Here is a 20,377-nt window from a genome sequence, read left to right as displayed (position 1 = left end):
TAAGAGATGTACCTTCACATGTCATCATTGGACCGGGCTCAAATCCCTCCTCACAGGTGCATTCAAAACCTCCAATCACATTCTTGCAGGTTCCATTTCCACAAGGATTGCCGACAGAACATTCATCAGTATCTGCAAGAAACCAGGAATGTGTGCAAAACATGATGAATTGAGAAAATACCTTTTATTCTATCAGAGGATTTTAAACTGTAATTTTTTTTTTTTTTTTTTTTTTTTGAGACAGAGTCTCACTTTCTCATCCAGGCTGGAGTGCTGTGGTGTGATTTCAGCTCATGCAACCTCTGCCTCTCAGGTCAAATGATTCTCATGCCTCAGCCTCCTGAGTAGCTGGAATTATAGGTGCACACCACCATGCCCAGGTAATTTTTGTATTTTTAGTAGAGACAGGGTTTCACCATGTTGGCCAGGCTGGTCTTGAACTCTTGACCTCAAGCAATTTGCGCACCTCGGCGTCCCAAAGTGCTAGGATTAAAGGTGTGAGCTACCATGCCCAGCCTGATCTGTGATGTTTAATTCTCATTCTGTTCTTGCAAAAAAGGAGTATGCATGTCTTATTATCTCAGGTTTATAGCTGTGAAATTCGACTTGCTCAGTGGCAGTGGCAGTGACAGTGACAGTGAGAATGACAGTGCCTGGACATCTAGCCCTTACAGTGCTCTTCTCCATGAGTTTCTCCAGCCTCCCACATTATAAACTAAATCTTCTACTTGGAGTAGATGCTCTAAGGGTTAAAAAAAAAAAAAAAAGGCCCCTATCACCCGTCAAAAGTTTCTGCTTGTTTAAAGCTAGAAATAACATCCCCAGTTTGGCTTTACATTACATCACTCCCCAAGAAGCCTTAAACATGATGGGTTTTTGCCAGATATAAAATAAAAGACTAAACTTACGTAAAATAAAAGACCAGAGGTTAAGTAAAATTAATACATCGAATAAAATCAAGATTTAAGTAGATTTTGTTGATTCTGTTGAAACCAGATGGTTTACATTAAGCAGAGGAAAGGCTAGAAAAAATATGTTTAGGTTATGATCGCTCTAAAACATAGGCGGAGAGAACAAATCTTACCAAAGAGACCTAAAATATGTGTGTGTGTGTGTGTGTGTGTGTGTGCGCGCGCGCATATGCTTTCTAATCCATCCACCTAGAATACTCACCGTTCTTATTCTGGCACATCCCTTGGGGGAGAATATCTCCCTTTGGGAAAGAAACAATTTTAAGAAATAATATTGATATTCTAGCTATCTAAGGCACAGAAGAGTAATGGCTCTTGTCAATGGTTGTATCTTGTGGTGAGGTTCTTAAGTCAAAAGTGAAGGCAAAAGGCTATGGTGGGGAGCTCCTAGGCGAAGAGGGTCATTTCATATGCACATATTAGCACTAACTGAAGATTCTGAGGAGAAAACATTGAAATATTTGCTTTTGTTCTACTATAATATTCAATCACATTGCACTGTCAAGAATATTATTTCTTTCAAGTTAATAAAAATCCCGAAACCATTGATCTTTAGAGCTGCAAAGGTAATTAGAAATGTTATTTACTTGCATAATATTACATTCTAAGGCCTAGAAAAGCTTAAAAACTTGCTTAAACTCCCACAGCCATAGCTGGAGCTGAAATCTACATAACCTGATTTCTTGTACGAAAAAAGTACTTTCTAATTCACACAGACAAACTCTCAGCATTTATGCTGCTATTAATTATGTTATATTGAATTGCTTTGGAATTCTTAGATAACTAAATATGATACTTGGATTTAAGTTAGAGTTAGTGTTGATTAAGGGTCAAAGGCCAGCCAGAGGAGCCATTATTTGACATTTTAAAAACAGGGTTACAACAAAAAGATTGTATACTGGTTATATAGCCTTTTATCTTACTAAATGTAAAAGAATCCAGATAAAATTTTTATTTGATAATCGAATAAGATTATGACCATTAACAATTTTTTAAAAATTTCACAAAGACTTTCATTATGATGTTGTCCTTTCTGGTATCTCTTCTGATATGTCCAGTGTCTGCCTTCACCATTAGGCTGTAAGGTCCATGCAAGGAAGGAACTTGTCTTCTTGGTTCAGTGTTGCAGCTCCAGAGCCTAGCACAGTGCCTGGGACCTGACGGTGACTCAGTAGTATTCTAAATGAATGATACATGAGTGGATAGATAAAACTTATTTCAGGCCAGGCACGGTGGCTCACGCCTATAATCCCAGCACTTTGGGAGGCCGAGGCAGGCAGATCACGAGGTCAGGAGATTGAGACCTTCCTGGCTAACACAGTGAAACCCCATCTCTACTAAAAATACAAAAAAAAATTAGCCAGGCATGGTGGCGGGTGCCTAGTCCCAGCTACTCGGGAGGCTGAGGCAGGAGAATGGCGTGAACCTGGGAGGTGGAGCTTCCAGTGAGCCGAGATCGTGCCTCTGCACTCCAGCCTGGGCGACAGAGCGAGACTCCGTCTCAAAAAAATAAAAACAAAACAACTTATTTCAGTGCCATCTTGGTACCTATATTCATGGATATACAGTGAATACTGTATAGCCTAATTTTTAATTTGTAAAATTCCAATGGAAGAAAACTTATTACTCACCCACACATTCGTTCCCTGCTAGAATATAACCAAAGGGACACTCGCAGCGATAGGAGCCATCTGTATTGATGCACTGTCCATGTTTACAGACATCGGGTTCTTTGCATTCGTCCATATCTTAAGCAAGAGAAAAAAATAGTGAATAACAAGGTATTTTTTTTAAACATGAAGACAAATTATGATCATTTCAGTGTTTAATCAATAGATTATCTAATAATGCAATGATATAATTGCTGTCTAAATGAAGTGACAAAAAAGTAGCACTTAATTTTCCAAGATAGATGGAGAGAAATAAGAATAACTAGAGAAGAAGCTGATTGAGAATACTGAGAAATGCTGAGAATCCAGCACAGGCAACTGACCAACTGCTGAATCATCAGGTCCCACGATGATCCCACTTCCATAAGGACAGATCTGGCGGAAGGCCTCTGTGGCGGAGACACTCATTAATAGATAGAACAATAGCAATTCGTTACAAGCTTCTCCACAAGCATTTTGAGGTAGCCAAATTGCCACATACTGTGCATATTGATAAATGATGGACAAAACAAGCCCAGAAACCAGAGGAAGTTAACGAGACTCCCTAAGATGTTGTGCCTATTCCTTGGGCATCTGTGATTCATGACATAATTAAAAAGAAAATAACTACCAAGGTCCTGAGATAACATAATTTTTAATGAACATTCTAATTAAACTTACAATTAAATTATATTGTGTTACTGTCTTCAAGGCCTACAGTCTTACTTATATCAAGGCCAGTCTGCACCCTGCATGGCCCAAAGAGAAATGCAGATGACAGACATACCATCAGGTTCCGTGGGGCAGAGCTCGCAGGGGTCTCCCCAGCCTTCTCCCTTCAAGGCACAGCAGCATTCCTGTTTGGAGTGATTTCTGGATTTGGGTGATGAACACTTTCCTCCTTCAAACTTCGCGTAACAGTAGCTCATTCGCAAATCTGCAGCATAAATTTATGACACTCTTCAGTTGCTTTTCTACTGAGTCCTTACTGCACGATAGTGAATAAAGAACAATCCACTATGTTATATATGTTCTCCTCTCAGGACCACAGCAATACTCCTTATGTGATTCTAACAGTAACCAAGCTGAGACTGTTACAGTCATGGATATCTTTTGTATAGTGAGATCTGATGAACAACTCTGTGACCTTAATTTATTACTTCTCATTTTAGTCACTATTTCAAAGTAACCCGATGTGAATCCAGTAAAATCCCAAACTGACAGTTTTCAAAATTGACATCTGTCAGTGACTTCAGGATTGGAAAATCCACAGATGGAATCATTCACAAGAGTCCTTCATTAACAGCTCTGCTTGCAATATCATGTTTAGTGAGCACACTAGAGAAAGAGAACCCTCTTAGTTCTAATATTTACTGTGACATCACACTTTGTTGTTTATTCTGTGTCCCCTAAACTCTGGAACCAAAATAAAATCCGAGATCACAGGCACAGAACAAATACAGAAGTGGCAACTTTGTAGATGGGCAAAAACACAACACAAGGGTTGGTCACTGAAGCAGATACTCCTGGAGATGCTGGCTACAAAACGCAGGTAGGGCTTTTTGTAGATTTTACACACACACACACATGCAGAGCTGTGTCAATGTTAAATTTTTAAAATAAGCTTGTTTAGTTCAACACAGAGAGGGAAGGAAGAGGAGGGCAGGGCTGTGGGTGGTTGGGAACAGAATAGTCTTTCCTTGAAGGAATATATTTCAATATCGATTATTGCTTGATGACTCCAACAAAGAAGACGGGATCTACTTCCTATAAAATTCTCTAACACTGCTTGACATAATTTTGGAAACGGGCCTTTCCATTTCTTATAGAACACACTGACTCCAAAAAGTGAGCTCAACCAGGGGTATGGACTGTGTTTTCCCTCAAACTTGACTTCTCAAAGCCTTGCAAAACTCCTCTCATTACACAGAGGCCACAATCTGCAGGTTTAAAAGAAATGCTTTCATACCCATATTGTACTATTCTTTCTTTATATCTGACCACCTCTGCCTTTTTCATTCACTTCCATCACTGTTTTTCAATCCCAGGAATGATACTATCATAACCACCTAAGCACTTCTGATAAAACAGTTTTACCAGCTTTTATTTCATGATAAAGAAGACAATGTAGGAATAACAGAGTTGCCAGAGATAAAGGAAAAGTTTTCATGAATTAAAGTTTCTATCTATCCGTCTATCTATTATATTTACCAAGTTATGTAAATCAAATTCAGGTAGCCTCCCCAATAAACTTGCTCAACTTTTCATGACTACCGACTCATCTAGATAAATCATCTCTCTAATTTCTTTTTTTTTTTTTGAGACGGAAGTCTCGCTCTTTCGCCCAGGCTGGACTGCAGCGGCACTATCTCGGCTCACTGCAAGCTCTGCCTCCTGGGTTCACGCCATTCTTCTGCCTCAGCCTCCCGAGCTGGGACTACAGGCACTCGCCACCGCGCCTGGCTAATTTTTTATATTTTTAGTAGAGATGGGGTTTCACCGTGTTAGCCAGGATGGTCTCGATCTCCTGACCTCGTGATTCGCCCGCCTTGGCCTCCCAAAGTGCTGGGATTACAGGCGTGAGCCACTGCGCCCGGCCCATCTCTCTAATTTCTATTCCACTTCCCCATCTGTTGTGGGTAGGACCTGGCAAGCACCTTTCAAGGAATTATCCTTCTGAAGGTCAAGAGCAATAAAAGTCAGTCCTGCGGCATATCTGCCACCCAAATGTTCGCTTTGCTGAGAAACTTCAAGATTGAACAAATTCTCGTTTCTTGGAGAACACTTTTGATCTCTTTTATTCTTCAAGTTCTTTGTGACATATAATGTTTTGTATTTATCAGTCTTGTTTTTATTATTTATGCCTCCAACTACCTTTAGATATAATTCAGTGACAACTCACAAAAATGTCTCAACAAATATATGAAAACTTAATTCTCTGCTTTTTCTTCCAGTTTGTAGTGTTTCTTTAAATATGTATGTTGAAATATTAGTGTGTTAAAATTCTCATTCTTTTTTCTTTTAATAGCTGACCTCATCCCAGACCCCAGCTCTCTCCCCCCTACACAACTCCACTTCGAAAAAAAAAATAATCTTGGCATTAGACAGAGACTCAAATGCATGAAGTTTTGAGTCAGCCTAAGTGGCAAATTCCCTTCATTGAACTTTGCAAGTGGGAGTGGCTCATTTACACCTGTGGTCTTTAGTGCCAGTCTCTGTCCACCTGAGCCCTATGGCATTCGCTTTTTAAAAAACATTATCCATGGTTCTGTGGAATTTTCTCATTTCATGGGCAATAGAAGTCTGACTCCTAATTTGTCATCTTACAACAAAAACCCAGCTCTCAATTTCCTGGCTCCAGCAAAATCTGTGTTCTGTAGGAGATTTACTTTAGCTTGTGGTGATTCTCTAGAATTGGCTTATTAATCAAGGGTGCCTTGAGTTGGGGAAGAGAGCTGTGCTCACCCACATACTTTAGGACTCGCTGGGATGCCTGTTTACCAGTCCATCTGCAAAGAGCCCTTAATGACCTCGAAATTTCATCAGAACTACAAAAGTCACTTTCCCTGCTTGCATTCCTCAGTTCTGGCTCTGCCTCCTGGAGCTGAGCATGTGGCAGGGCTGCTCACAGCTGGGCAGATTCTTCCTGCAGCGTTAGCTTGCTCTGTGATGGGCCAGTGCAAATTGAATTAATAGCCTAGGAGTTTCCTCTGGCCTGCCACATCGGCAGATTCACACCTGGTTTCTCACTGCTTTCTTTCCAAATTCAGGCCAAGCCAAAGGCACACAAAAACAAGGGAGTAGGAGTTAGAATTTATCTGGCTAGTCTGTACCATGCAGAATATCTGTTCGAATTAAGCACCACCCTGAAATCCACACAGACCACTGACAACTACCAACAAGCTGAAAGCAACCAGAGAATTCTCAACACTCTCCTTCTTACTTCCCAAATAACTAGTTGAAAAGTAAAAACTTAATCAGATCATTAGAATAACAATAAGAGTCTACGAAGGACTCAGAAACTAACAAAGCTTTGTCACATATCCAGTAAGGCTGGTTGGGCAGATATTATTGTTGTTTAAAATGAGGAAATTCAGCTTTCAAAAGATTAAATGACTTGTTCTAGACTAAATATGGCAGGGCTGGGACCCCCAAACTCAATTTTTTGAATCTTAAATGATATCCAGTGCCTCTTCCATGTTTGGTAATATGGAAGCAAAACTAAAAAACCATGCAAAAAAAAAACAAAAACAAAAACACCCAACAACCAAAAAAAAAAAAAAAAAAACCCAACTCAACACCAAAACAACAATAACAACCAAACAACAAAAGATACAAGTGGAAAAAAAAAGAAATACATGTTTGTTTCATGAAACTAGTCTGTGTATGTAGATAGCCATACACAATTGTATTGTTTAGAGAAGTCTAAACAGTTTTCTGGGACTTAAGCACATGCTGTGTTATGCCGAAGTTCAGGATCCTTTTGATTTTTGTTTAAAATTTGAAAGTCGTTGGCAAACCCTTGAAAGTCTTTACTGAAATAGTTGACAAGTATTATTCCTAAAAATGAACAATGGCCCAGCAAGAATCCTGGTCAGTTTACATTTATTTTTGTTTTTTTGGAGAATTTGTGATATAAGGGATGGGTACTATATTGCGGGGGCAGATGGGTTAATGTGCAGTTTTGCATTCTTGAGTCTAACTTTGGACCCATATTTTTCAGCTGATCTCTTCAGATGTAGGGGATATGTATGTAGCTCAACTTCCCCCAGGCTTTGCTGTTTTGGTGGCTCAAGGTGCTTCCCCACTGACGGGCCTATCAGCATTTGTGTTTTTAGTGGGAGAGAGGTTTAAATGTCAGTACAATTGTATAAGCAACCATAACTTGATGGATGAGTTTTTAACCTTAAAAGTGAAAATGAACCTTCTGACATATGGTTATCATTAGACCTCTGGGTGAATGAAAACTCTCCATCTCCCTGTTCACAAAGAAACAGAGCTTTGCCATGTTTGAAAAATAAGACCACCATAAATAAACATGGAGCAATGAAAGCCCAAAGCTTTCAAAGACACTTACCTTGGCACCTTCTTCCACTGGAGGACAAGGAAAACCCTTCTGGACATAGACATTTGAAGCTGCCTTCAGTGTTACTGCATGTGCCCAGGGCACAAATTTCTGGCTCTTCAACACACTCATCAATATCTAAAAGAATCACATGAGTCAAACAAAGTCAAAACACGATGGAGACATCATCAGGTACCAAATACACAATGTGGACATACAAAGGGCAGCCGAGTTTCCAAACTCTTACAATAATAAAGGTATTTTTCTGTACCACAATGCTGTGGACTGGACTTCTAGGTTGTCATGGCTTTAAAAAAATAGTTTTGACAGTTATTGGTATAAAAATGGAATGTGCAACTGCCTTTTAAGGGGTGCAGTGACAAACATCTCTTACCCAGACTGAGCTGCTTGGCTAACTAGAAAAGTCAGAGTAATTTCATAGTACCCTAGGCCAGGAAAGAAGCATGAAACTCTATAGAGTCACATTGCACCATTGTTCAGGAAGCAGAAATGCTGAAACTTTAAGCACATTGATAGTGAGTCACTCAATGTGAGATCTAGGCCTTTGAACCAAATTTACTCCCCTCCAATCATCCACAGAACTTTTCCCAATACTCCGTGTTCTAGCCCTAAAACTGAATTTTACAAGAACACTAAGACTCATGACAGTAAGTATAATCCTATGAAGTGGCTAACTAACGATATCATAGAAGATGAGGCTCCTAACTGATTTGTGGGTTAATCTTTCTAAAGACACAAAAATATCTTTCTTGTACAGGCTTTTTCTTTCATCATATAGATGAAATGGTACACTTAGAACTGTGGCCCGTTTTCTTTAGTATATTACACATCTTAGTTCCTGTACAGGGGTAGTTAAGAGTAGCCAATATGAAGTTTGAATGGCTTGAATAACCATATGTCCTAGTTTGCCTGGGGAAGCCCCAGCTTATGCCGGTTGGCCTGACTTTATTGTTAATAGTGCCTTTTCTACTTTCAAAATTGGCTTGGTTTGGTCAATAAAACACATGATTACCTATAGAAAAATATGCCCACTCTATTCCAACAAACTCACTTATCTTTCCTTCTGACTTTCAGCAGGAATTTTTAGTGAACAAAGTGTTAAGTCTTAATTCTGAGCCATGCTACTTTTATGAGAATACTTCTTTTTTTTTTTTTTTTTTTTTTGAGACGGAGTCTCGCTCTGTCACCCAGGCTGGAGTGCAGTGGCCGGATCTCAGCTCACTGCAAGCTCTGCCTCCCGGGTTCACGCCATTCTCCGGCCTCAGCCTCCCGAGTAGCTGGGACTACAGGCGCCCACCACCTCGCCCGGCTAGTTTTTTTTTTTTTTTTTTGTATTTCTTAATAGAGACGGGGTTTCACCGTGTTAGCCAGGATGGTCTCGATCTCCTGACCTCGTGATCCGCCCGTCTCGGCCTCCCAAAGTGCTGGGATTACAGGCTTGAGCCACCGCGCCCGGCCGAGAATACTTCTTTTTTAAACAAAAGACAAAATATTCTTATATCCTGGGCCCTTTATTTTCACATTTGTGCAAAGGTTTCTACCCACACCAAAATGTACTTGCGTTATACAACTTTATTCTCAAGAGACCCAACTAAGGAAAAGTTGAGAAATTAACTTTATTATCTTGACTTAATACTGCAAATACCACACAATAAATATTCTAGAAATGTGCAATGCCAAGTGATCCTCTTTCTGTGCAATGCAAAATCAGCTTCTCCATCATGCCAGGTTATTGGGTTGCATTTATACTTGTGTTATGTTCCCTGTGGTTTATTAATGAATCTGAGCTACTATTGCTGATTGAATTACTCCATTCCAACACTCCTTCCCCCCCTATATCCAACCTTTTCTTAATAGAAAAGTTGACTTTTGTGAAAATGCTCAAATGTTTTGGGTTGTTTTTAATTATTATTACTATGACTATTTCTGTTATGGTAGAAATTAGCCTGTACATGCCAACTGATCAGGATAGGGCCAAATATTGTAGAAGGGACACATTCATTGATTGTGCAGTCATTTTTCTTTCTATATATATTCATTCTGTTCATTTTAGCGAACTGATGTATTGATAATAGAGTAAATAAAGCCAATTTTCAATAAAAGTAAAATAACATGCTTAAAAAATTTGCATTAGACAATTTCAATAAGGTATTTCCATTTTAAATATCACCACTTGATTGTTATTTAAATTGGATATATAATTAAATTTCTAGTTGACGATATTAAAAGTAGAGAAAATTCTCATTGAGGATTAGATGCAGACCTGTTTAAAGTCAGGGGCATGAACTAGGTGACTTCTTGAAAATCCTTTCAACCCTATTTATTTATGAAATTGTAGTAATTAATGTCCTTCACTTAATGATATGACATATTCGTTGAGGTTAAAGGAAGGCCCTTGGGAGGCTGAGGAAGGAGGATCATTTGAGGCCAGGAGTTTGAGACCAGCCTGGCAACATAGGGAGGCCCCCATCTCTACAAATAATTAAAATATCAGCCAGGCATGGTGGCGCATGCCTGTAGCCCCGGCTACTCCAGAAGCTGAGGCAGGACAATCACTTGAGCCCAGGAGTTCAAGTTTACAGTGTGCAGTGTGCTATGCTCATGCCACTGTACTCCAACCTGGTGACAGATTAAGACCCTGTCCCTTGGCCGGGCGCGGTGGCTCAAGCCTGAAATCCCAGCACTTTGGGAGGCCGAGACAGGTGGATCACGAGGTCAGGAGATCGAGACCATCCTGGCTAACACGGTGAAACCCCGTCTCTACTAAAAAATACAAAAAACTAGCCGGGCGCGGTGGTGGGCGCCTGTAGTCCCAGCTACTCGGGAGGCTGAGGCAGGAGAATGGCGTAAACCTGGGAGGCAGAGCTTGCAGTGAGCTGAGATCCGGCCACTGCACTCCAGCCTGGGCGGCAGAGCGAGACTCCGTCTCAAAAAAAAAAAAAAAAAAAAAAAAAAGACCCTGTCCCCATTAAAAAAAAAAGAAAAGAAAAGGAATGTAATACTATAAAATTTACTGAGAATTTATTTCAAATAACACATTTCCACTGCTCTATAGGTAAAAACAAAATAGACAAATGATATAACCACATTCATCCAAACTTGAGTGTGGTCATTTAAAGATTTTAACTGGAATCAGGAGCTATTTTTAGCTGCAAAGAATAGCCACTTAAAAAATGTAATTGAGAAATACTGGGAGGGGGATACAGCATTCCTACCAACCGTATGAAAGCACAGTGGAAAAGAGTCAGGATCATATGATCAGTCATAGGCACAGAGCAAAATAACTTCATTAGAGATCAGCATGAGAATTAGTGCTTCTTGTCTTGCCAGAAGGATGAGACCATGTCATACCCTACGCCCTTGGATTCGTTTCTGATAAAGTATTCCAAAATGAAGACGTCATCACAAAAACTCTCATTTTGCTAAGTCCAGTGGATACCCGACACTCCTCCTTTGCTAACATTGACAGCCTTCCTACCTTCACACTTGTCATCTTGAAGACTGTATCCAGGTGGGCAAATGCATCTGTAGGACCCATCCAAGTTTTGACAGGTACCTGGTGCGCATTTTCTGGGTTCTAGAAGACATTCATTGATATCTGCAAAGAAAAGGGAAAAATAAGGAAGAGGGTCCCACAGGCGTAACTTCCAACAAACAATTAAAATTCAAAAAAAACTAGAATAAATCAAAGAAATACACAAAGCAAATTAAAGTTCATAAAATTCCACCATGGAGAAAAATAAGTGATAATAAAAATAAGCTTTATCAGCTTTCAAAAATGTATAGTATAACCACCATATTTTATTGTACCTACATCAGATTAAGTATTTCCAGAAAACTGTAGCATGTGAAGTCAGTGAGTATATAAAGATTTTAAGGATACTCAAAAGGTATGAGAGCTTACTACGAAAGTATTATAAAGAAAAAAATTTGAGAAGGGAAATCATAATTGCTTACAGAGCAATTTAACAATTTTGCTGTTTAACAGTTTAAGTATTCTCTGAGAATACAATAGCTTAATTTTTAAAATAAGGGAAAAAGTGATTATATATATATATATACATATACATGTACATATATATATTTAAATAAAAACAAAGCCATATTTATAGGGAGGATTAATATAATTCCACTCTGACTTTTCCTCCAGGTTTCCAGAAAGCAGCATTAGAATAGAGACTGCACGATTCCTTGAGTGGTCTCTGGAAGCATTCTTTCCAGGTCTTTCCAAGCCCTGTACTTACCCACACAGGTCCTCCCATCTGGAGCCACCTCATAGCCTTCATTGCACTGGCACTGGAAAGACCCCACTGTATTAATGCATTGGCCATTTCGGCAAAGGTTCCCGTTTCCACTTGCACATTCATCGACATCTGCAGAAGAACCCCCAACAATCCTTTAATATATTCCAAAGATGTCATAATCCCAGCAATAATCAAAACTTTTGAAGGAAAAAATACTTTTTTCTGAATTGTAGTGGCCTTTGCTGGCTTAGCCAAACAAGAAATTCCAGTGAAGATCTAGTATGCAACAACAGAACTGGCTTTAAGCATCTATGCACATTTAACAATAAGATTACATTATTATATTAGAGACTGACAATTTATATTCAAATTTCCTATCAGTTTTTCCTTGATTTTCCTTTAGATTTTATTTTTAAATTTTCGATTTAAAATTTTTTTGATTTAGGCCGGGCGCGGTGACTCAAGCCTGTAATCCCAGCACTTTGGGAGGCCGAGACGGGCGGATCACAAGGTCAGGAGATCGAGACCATCCTGGCTAACATGGTGAAACCCCGTCTCTACTAAAAATACAAAAAAAAAAAACTAGCCGGGCGAGGTGGCGGCGCCTGTAGTCCCAGCTACTCGGGAGGCTGAGGCAGGAGAATGGCGTAAACCCGGGAGGCGGAGCTTGCAGTGAGCTGAGATCCGGCCACTGCACTCCAGCCTGGGCGACAGAGCGAGACTCCGTCTCAAAAAAAACAAAAAAAAAACAAACAAAAAAAAAATTTTTTTGATTTAAAAAATAAAATTCTAATACACAATTCAGCTGAGGACATTATTTTATATTCTTGCAATTAGAAATATTTAAATTAGCCTATAGCACAATAAAATTGAAAGAACTTGGCTTATTACTCTTGCCGAGTATGTTGTAGAAGGGAGAGTCTGTAGCTTCAATGATTTATTTAAGAGAGGCTACGTGAAACATCTAGACCAGAAGGTTCATATTCCTGAATCATATAATTTCTGTACAAAGAATCACTTTTGTGTATTTAAAATTTTTTAAGCTTAATCTAATTCCATTTATTTTGAAATTTATTTTACAGCAAAATAGACATAAAAATTATAGCTGCTAATGAGCATTTTAATAAAAGTAATGGATATAGTTACAGTGGTTCCCCCTTATCTATGGTTTTGCTTTCTGGGGATTCAGTTATCGAAGGTCAGCTGCTATCCAAAAACAGGTGAGTATAGTACAATAAAATATTTTGAGAGAGAGAGAGAGAGAGAGAGAGAGAGAGAACGCACACAAGAAAGTACAGTCACATAACTTTTATCACATTATATTGTTATAATTGTTCTATTTTCTTATTAGTTATTGTGTTAATCTCTTACCATGCCTAATTTACAAATTAAACTTCAGTCTAGGTATGTATGTATAGGAAAACACATGGTATATAGAGGGTTCAGTACTATCTGTGGTTTCAGGCATCTGCTGGGGGTCTCAGAACATATCCCTCACGGGTAAGGGGAACTTCTGGAATATATTTGATGTGGAATTAGCACACCGTATTTGACAAGTCCCGTAAGCAACTGTTATGCATAAGATAGCATAGAATTTTAAAAGACAGCTGGAACACTAGAAATGATGCTAATTACAAAGAACACATATAAAACTGACTTCCTTTGCTGATGTACAATTTTGCACACGCACCTATACAGTCATTGTTGTGAGAAAGGATGAAACCATGATTGCAGCGGCAGTTGAAGGAACCGATTGTGTTCCGGCAAGTTCCATTCCCACAGGCATCTCTTTCACACTCATTTATGTCTAGTAGGAAGAAAGGCCATGAAGAAACATAAATATAAGTAGAAAAAGTGGTTACATGGTTACAGTGGCTAAACAGCATTCTAGGGTTCACCAAGCCTCATCCATAGGCTGAGAACTTCTTGATGTTGGTATCAGCTCCAGCAGCAGTCATCCCTACAAAAAACCAGGTAGCGGCAGAGCTCTAAACCTTGGGAATAAATTGTTTCCTTGGCTGGCCAGTGAAAGGAGGCAAGCTAAGGACATGAGACCTGAACAAGAATTATTTTATTCTATTTACTTCTAGAATTCTCCACCCTTGCCACTTCTCTCAAATATTTTCACTTGAAAATGGAAAAAACTCTGTGTGCATCTGGGTCTTGAGGTGTTGCCACCTTTGGCAAACTTCAACCTTCAAGATTCTCACTCCAACTTACCAAAAAGCAGTGACTCACCTGGCATTACCCCACAATCAGCAACAAAATAACTCAGCTTTCTAGCTCACCTGTCATTTCAGACAACTTTTCCTTCTTCCCTATACCCCTAAAAACACAGAACAACTTCCACCAATGATGACTTCTCTCACTCTTCTAAACCACCCCAAAGAGATGGCACTTAATTTGTTCTTTTCATACATGCTTGCATTCTTATTCGCCTTTTGATTGGTCTGTACTTTGATGATTTTGTAAAGCTACTTTGGCGTCTTATATGTCTTTGTATCTCATCACAACAGCTAGCATATTTCTTATAAAGAGTAGGTGCGCATTATATTAAGAAAGAAGAAAGAAAAAATTTAATGAAAGAAAGTTGTTACGCTGGTTTGAAAGAATGAGGCACCATGAAGAGGGACAAGGATGAAAGGAGAGAGAGAGAGTGGAAGGTAACAATGGAGAATAGCAAAATGTAATGATTAGAGGTAGGATTTCCTTTCTTTTCACATTTTGGACATGAAGATAAATTATCTGTGATTCCTGAATCAGGAAGCTATTGCTAACCCAAAGGGACTCTAATGTGTGTCTGTGGTTGAAGACTACACCCAGATGAGTCACTGCTAGCAATCAAGAATTTCTGCCTTGATTCATTTTTAGCCAAACTGGTGAAGTTCTTTGGTTGGGGAGGTTCTATGTTAGGGGGCTCCAGAAAATTCAGATGAGAGATGTAGAAAGAAAGTTGGGGAGGGTCATCATAGCTTTTGCACAGTTTAGCTGCCCAGTGATGAGCAGGGCTGTCAGTGCTCCTGTCATTACTCTGAAGAAGATACAACTTCATGAGAATGTTCCCAAATGAATGAACCCAGTCACAGCCAAAGTCAAGGGCTTAAACATTATGATATTAACTGTTCTTTCAGCTGTGAATCTGATTTATGTTCTTAATATCTCCAAAAGACTTAATGAGACTGCTTTAAAGTAGAAAAAGAAAGGAAGGAAAAGGAGAAAATGATTGATCACACACTGAAGTTTATTCTACATCAGCATCCTGACACTAGATAAATCAGGGAAGAGATTTAAAATCCTGAGCTCTTTTTCCTCTAGAAAAACGATTAACTTTTCTTTGCCTTTGTAGGATTTATAAATTTGCCTTTGAGAATCTGGTACACACTACCAACCCTTCTCGAAAAAATGGTCATCTCACACTCAAAAGCTCAACTCAAAAGGAAATCCATATCAATACTACATATGAATAATAGTCTATTAACATTAATAAAAATTATTTTTTTGTATATCTTTTTCAATTTACCCCTTAGTCAATTTTTTCTAAACTCACAGCCAAATGAATAACAAGGAAGAGGTTTATCATGTTCAGATTGCCAAAGATTAAATAGGATATCACTGCTGCGTATCTGTCCATGTTTTTATTTTGTAGATAGCAAAAATACTACTAAAAGACTTAGCATTAAATTTTATCCATATTTAGATTCAAATGAAGTTTTCAATAGCATATGAAAAAAAAGAATAATAATTGCATACTTACCCAAGCACATGGTTTGGTCAGCATTTGTTTTAAAGCCAGTGTGGCAAAGGCAATAAAAGCTTCCAACTGTGTCAATGCACTGCCCATGACTGCATATATTAGGGATTTCCTGACATTCATTGCGATCTGTAAAGAAAAAGCATCTTAAGTGAGAACTTCGAAGACAAAATACAATTGAATAACTTACTTCTAGCTATTGTTCTCAGGAGTAATCCTAGCTCTAAACTAAGTTAGCGAAACAGATTATTTATTTTTGCATCAAAATGGATTAAAACTTACTCTCATTTACCAGGCATGGTCAGAGTATGTTAACAATACATGACACAATAAAAAAACAAGGGGAAGTAATCAAAAAATATTCTGAAAGATGAAAAGACTTAGAAGTAAAATGGGTGGAAAAATTCAAGCTGGGAGGATTTTCTGTTTGATTATCAGCCTACGCAGCACCACAGACTGTGGAATTAATTGAAGTATTTTGTCTAGTTAAGATTTGGTGCCTCAAGTCATGGATAGTTCATGGCTTCCTTTGGAAATTTATATCAAAGTCAAATCCCATGCCTAAGATTAAGTTTTTCTTGATGGACAACCCACATGGCCCCTTGTTCAAGTTGCATCTCTTTGTCTTATTCCTGTAACTTTTTGTTTCATCTTCACCAAGTATTAATGTCTACATAGGGCTCCTTTTAGCATGTGACAATCTGAACACTGTCTCTTTCTTTTTACTCTCATCCATTCATTTAAAAGGAAGCCCTCTCATCTTGCTTCTGCCAGTCTTTAAGCTCTACATTATATTTACCATCAACTGAATCTTTGTTGCTTTCCTGAAATCTGATGATCTGAGGGGCAGAATTTAATGCGTGAATTCGCATATGACATAATTACATGCTACCTTATGTCTCTAATGTTTTAAAGCTCTATGCTTAGAGTAAATGTACTTTGAAGAGCACTGTGCCATTCTGACTTTCCTACTGTCACAGAAGAAAGCACATGGAGTGCCATCTTTGCTGCAGATGCTGTAGGGCAGATGGCATTTCGCTCTTAGTTAAATAATCCAGACTTGCTGTTTGCCTGAAAGGTCTACTCAGAACACAGTCATCATGAATGGACACTTTTTTGCTGCACACAGCAACCCTGCTTGTGCCAGAATCATGGATATCTCCTCCATTTCGTGTGTCCGGGCTGCCATTTTATGACTATCTCCTATTTAGTAGATGAATCATCATACCATTTAGAAGTTTGAAGTGAAGTTGAGTATATCATTATGAGGGGAAATTGAAATAGAGCAGCTTAGGAACTACTACTGGCCTATGCAGAAATGCTATTTAACAAATTATGATTATTCCCATTTGAGAAAATGAATTTAAAGTGAGCCAACTGCTTCCCAGTATAGGCAGAGGAGACTGATTTCTGATCTTGAGGAAGGGTATGTCAGGTCTTACCATAGTTGGCCCAAAATTTTGGCACCTTCAGGTAGGACTGGACCTCGAAGTATGCAGGGGACAAAGCCCGTCTCATATCTGGTTTCCACAAGGAAATGGAGAGCCTTAAGGATCTTATTAGAAAGGGATCCCCAATTAGGAATTTCCTTTCATCCATTACCCTATTTCATGATGGTTTAAATAAATGAAAAATGAAATATGGAGAGTACTTTGGAGTTCTACTGGTAAAACTAGAGCAGAAATCTAGGTTTCTACAAGCACCAGAATTTGAACTCTTAGATGATCATATTTGAGGTTGGGATAGGAGTTCTGAACAGGCTACTGTGGAATGAAACCCAAACAGTCAATACAGAGAGAGAGGAAACCACAAGGAAGTAGCTGGGAAGAAACTGTTTCTTGTCTTCAGCTGGGCAAGACATTTCAAAAGGGGGTTGCATTTGCTCTAACTATCCAGCTTCTGCTGTCAGACTAGGATCCTGAACTCAGATATTTAATTGTTCTCTGAGCTCTCTCAGCAATAATGTGGGTGCTATGGTCAGGTGTGACTTGGGGTGTGAAATAATGTACTTATGAATTGAAACAAAGATCTCATGATGGAGAGAAAGATTTAGTTATTTTCATTTTAAACAGAGGCAAAAAGGAGTACTTTATAGCATGCCTGAAAAAAAATGCCAAGTATAGAATAGCATTTAAAGATATTTTAAAAGTAACACATAAATAAAGACATTTCTAGAATGAAGTCTTCAACCCAACTGGTTGAATGGCTGCAAAACTCAAGTTAATTCCCTTTCTTCTGAAGATTTCAATGAATAAAGGAAATCAAGCTTTTGGCTGCAAACGATTCTCACTCACAACACTTATGGCTGGGTGCATTTTAGGTGTGTCAGTCTTCTACAGGAAAACAGTAAAGGGTTTAAGCCCCAGCAGGCTATGGCTGAATGTCTTATCTTGATCTATAAATAGCTCTGTCCCACTTCTTACCTGAGTGTGAAATGGTATGAAATGACTCATTCTATATTATCAGCAATTCTTTATTTTGACTGGAATTATTTCATCCAGTTCTAAAGAAATATAAATTACAAGCAAAATGCAGGGAAGTGGTATCAATGCCAAGTTTCGCTAGGGTATTGTGGTTCATATCAGAGAAGTCCCCACTTTTCCTGTCCTGTATTTTTAATACATGGATAGCAACAGCTCTGTTCACAAAATGCTAAACACTTACACATGTTCCTTTAAACTCAACAAAACAAGTCTTGATTCTCAATGTGACTTTTTGTTTGGCAATTACACCCTCTTCCCACCAAGGTCTCATAAAACAATGCAAAATACCCTAAAGAGAACAGTGCACTTCCTACCACTTAATCGCTGGTAGGCAAGGAAATTGAAGGAAAATCTGACCACGTCCCCCTGTGTTGTTTCATTCACGAATGCATAAAATATCCAGGAAACCCCCTGTGAAATGAACCATGAGCAAAATAACACATTCTTCCTGACTAATATACAATGATTTGCTTTGCTAAATATATAGTGATTTTTGCTAAATATACAATGATTCAGAATTACTTAAAAATTTACTAGAAAATCATTCTGAGGTATTGTTTTGCTTCTGGGCTGAAACACCAGTCTTTTACATTTTTATACCACTGGCTACAAGATACCATCAGATACTGAATAACTTCACCATGCACTGAAATTGATAACATGCGCATGCTGCCTATTTCTATCACATCCTTGACAAAAGTGAACACCAAAAAATCTAACCTCTAGGGGACATGGTAATAAACAGCTAATAAAGGCTGTTGATGTTTGCTGCCTTCAGTGAGTGACCTGTAAGATGACTGGGAAGAAAACCGATGGTTTTGTTTGTTCTGTTTAAGCAGATTAATCTGACCCAGCTTAGGAGAGCTTCACTGTCTAGATTTGGGGTATGTAGCCAAGATGGTGAAAACCTCACCTTTCTGAGAGGGGTTCTGTGGAAGGAAAAAAATCATTTGGTCCTAAATGTTGCTTAGGGGAGTGTGTGTATGCATAACTGTGTGTGTGCGTGTAATGTGTGGGGGTGAGTGTTTGCAGGCAGGGCAGCAGATAGGCAAATATGAAATCTATGTATGCAAAAGATTTCCTTCTTGTTTTGAAAATATCTCATCCAGAAAGAGGATTAAAAAGCTAAGTGTTTAGACATTTTGACAATACCCTTTTTTCCAATTTAGTTATTAGAGTTCATCAATCTAAATCTTAACTCATATATTCTTCAGCTTAACTATCTGAAAATAAATCCAGATATCTGAAGCTTCATGAAGACAAACTCTCGGGTAGGCATGTCCAGCCTGTGGGGCACTACATACCATTGCACTGTCCTGTGGAGGTGAAGCGGTAGCCGGGCTTACAGTCACAGCGGTAGCTGCCTGCAGTGTTGATGCATTCGGCGTTGCGCTGGCACACTGGGCCGTTCTGACACTCGTCAATATCTACGAGCAGAAGACAACTGAATTTGAAGGAGAACAGAATCTGGTGTCCAGTCAACAAAGCCTCTCATATGAAAACAAATTTATATTTTATTTTGATCTGTTCCATTGAAAAGACAACACAGATGTGTACAGCAGCTTTATTTATTGCCAGAAGTTGGAAGCAACCAAGATGTCCTCCAATAGGTGAATGAATAAATAAACTGGGGTACATTCAGACAACGGAACGTTATTTAGCACTAAAAAGAAATGAGCTATCAAGCCATGAAAAGACATGGAAGAAAATTAAATATGGCCGGGTGCAGTGGCTCACACCTGTAATCCCAGCACTTTGGGGGGCTAAGGCGGGTGGATCAAACTGAGGTCAGCAGTTTGAGACCAGCCTGACCACCACGGTGAAAACCCGTCTCTACTAAAAATACAAAATTAGCTGGGCATGGTGGTGCGTGCCTGTAATCCCAGCTACTTGGAAAGCTGAGGCAGGAGAACCGCTTGAGCCTGGGAGGTGGAGGTTGCAGTGAGCCAAGATCATGCCATTGCACTACAGCCTGGGCAACAAGAGCAAAACTCCGTGTCAAAAAAAAGAAAAGAAAATTAAATGTATATTACTAAGTGAATCAGAAGCCAATGTGGAAAGGTGACACAATGTATGATTCCAACCACACAACATTCTGGAAAAGGCAAAACTCTGGAGACAGTAAAAAAAATCGGTGGTTGCCAGGGGTTAGGAGAGACCAGGGGATACATAGGCAAAGCACAGATAATTTTT

The 20,377-nt window shown here is 39.0% G+C and overlaps 1 protein-coding gene across 1 annotated transcript in view; it reads right to left on the bottom strand.

The window, feature by feature from the left end:
- LOC116272788 (fibrillin-1) overlaps positions 1-20,377 on the bottom strand; it is a 236,939-nt gene that overhangs the window by 24,852 nt on the left and 191,710 nt on the right. Inside the window, exons 44-53 of the mRNA XM_031661595.1 lie at positions 19,489-19,611; positions 15,705-15,830; positions 13,641-13,757; positions 11,951-12,079; positions 11,185-11,304; positions 7,698-7,823; positions 3,408-3,557; positions 2,965-3,030; positions 2,603-2,719; positions 13-132 (exon numbers count right to left, since the gene is read on the bottom strand). Of these exons, the coding sequence (XP_031517455.1) occupies positions 13-132; positions 2,603-2,719; positions 2,965-3,030; positions 3,408-3,557; positions 7,698-7,823; positions 11,185-11,304; positions 11,951-12,079; positions 13,641-13,757; positions 15,705-15,830; positions 19,489-19,611 (1,194 nt within the window). The remainder of the gene's footprint in view (positions 1-12; positions 133-2,602; positions 2,720-2,964; positions 3,031-3,407; positions 3,558-7,697; positions 7,824-11,184; positions 11,305-11,950; positions 12,080-13,640; positions 13,758-15,704; positions 15,831-19,488; positions 19,612-20,377) is intronic.

The sequence above is a fragment of the Papio anubis genome, unplaced genomic scaffold (assembly GCF_008728515.1).
Source record: "Papio anubis isolate 15944 unplaced genomic scaffold, Panubis1.0 scaffold20, whole genome shotgun sequence".
Taxonomy (NCBI): Eukaryota; Metazoa; Chordata; class Mammalia; order Primates; family Cercopithecidae; genus Papio; species Papio anubis.
Note: the sequence above shows the minus strand (reverse complement) of the source record. Positions and strands in the feature narration are given on the sequence as shown.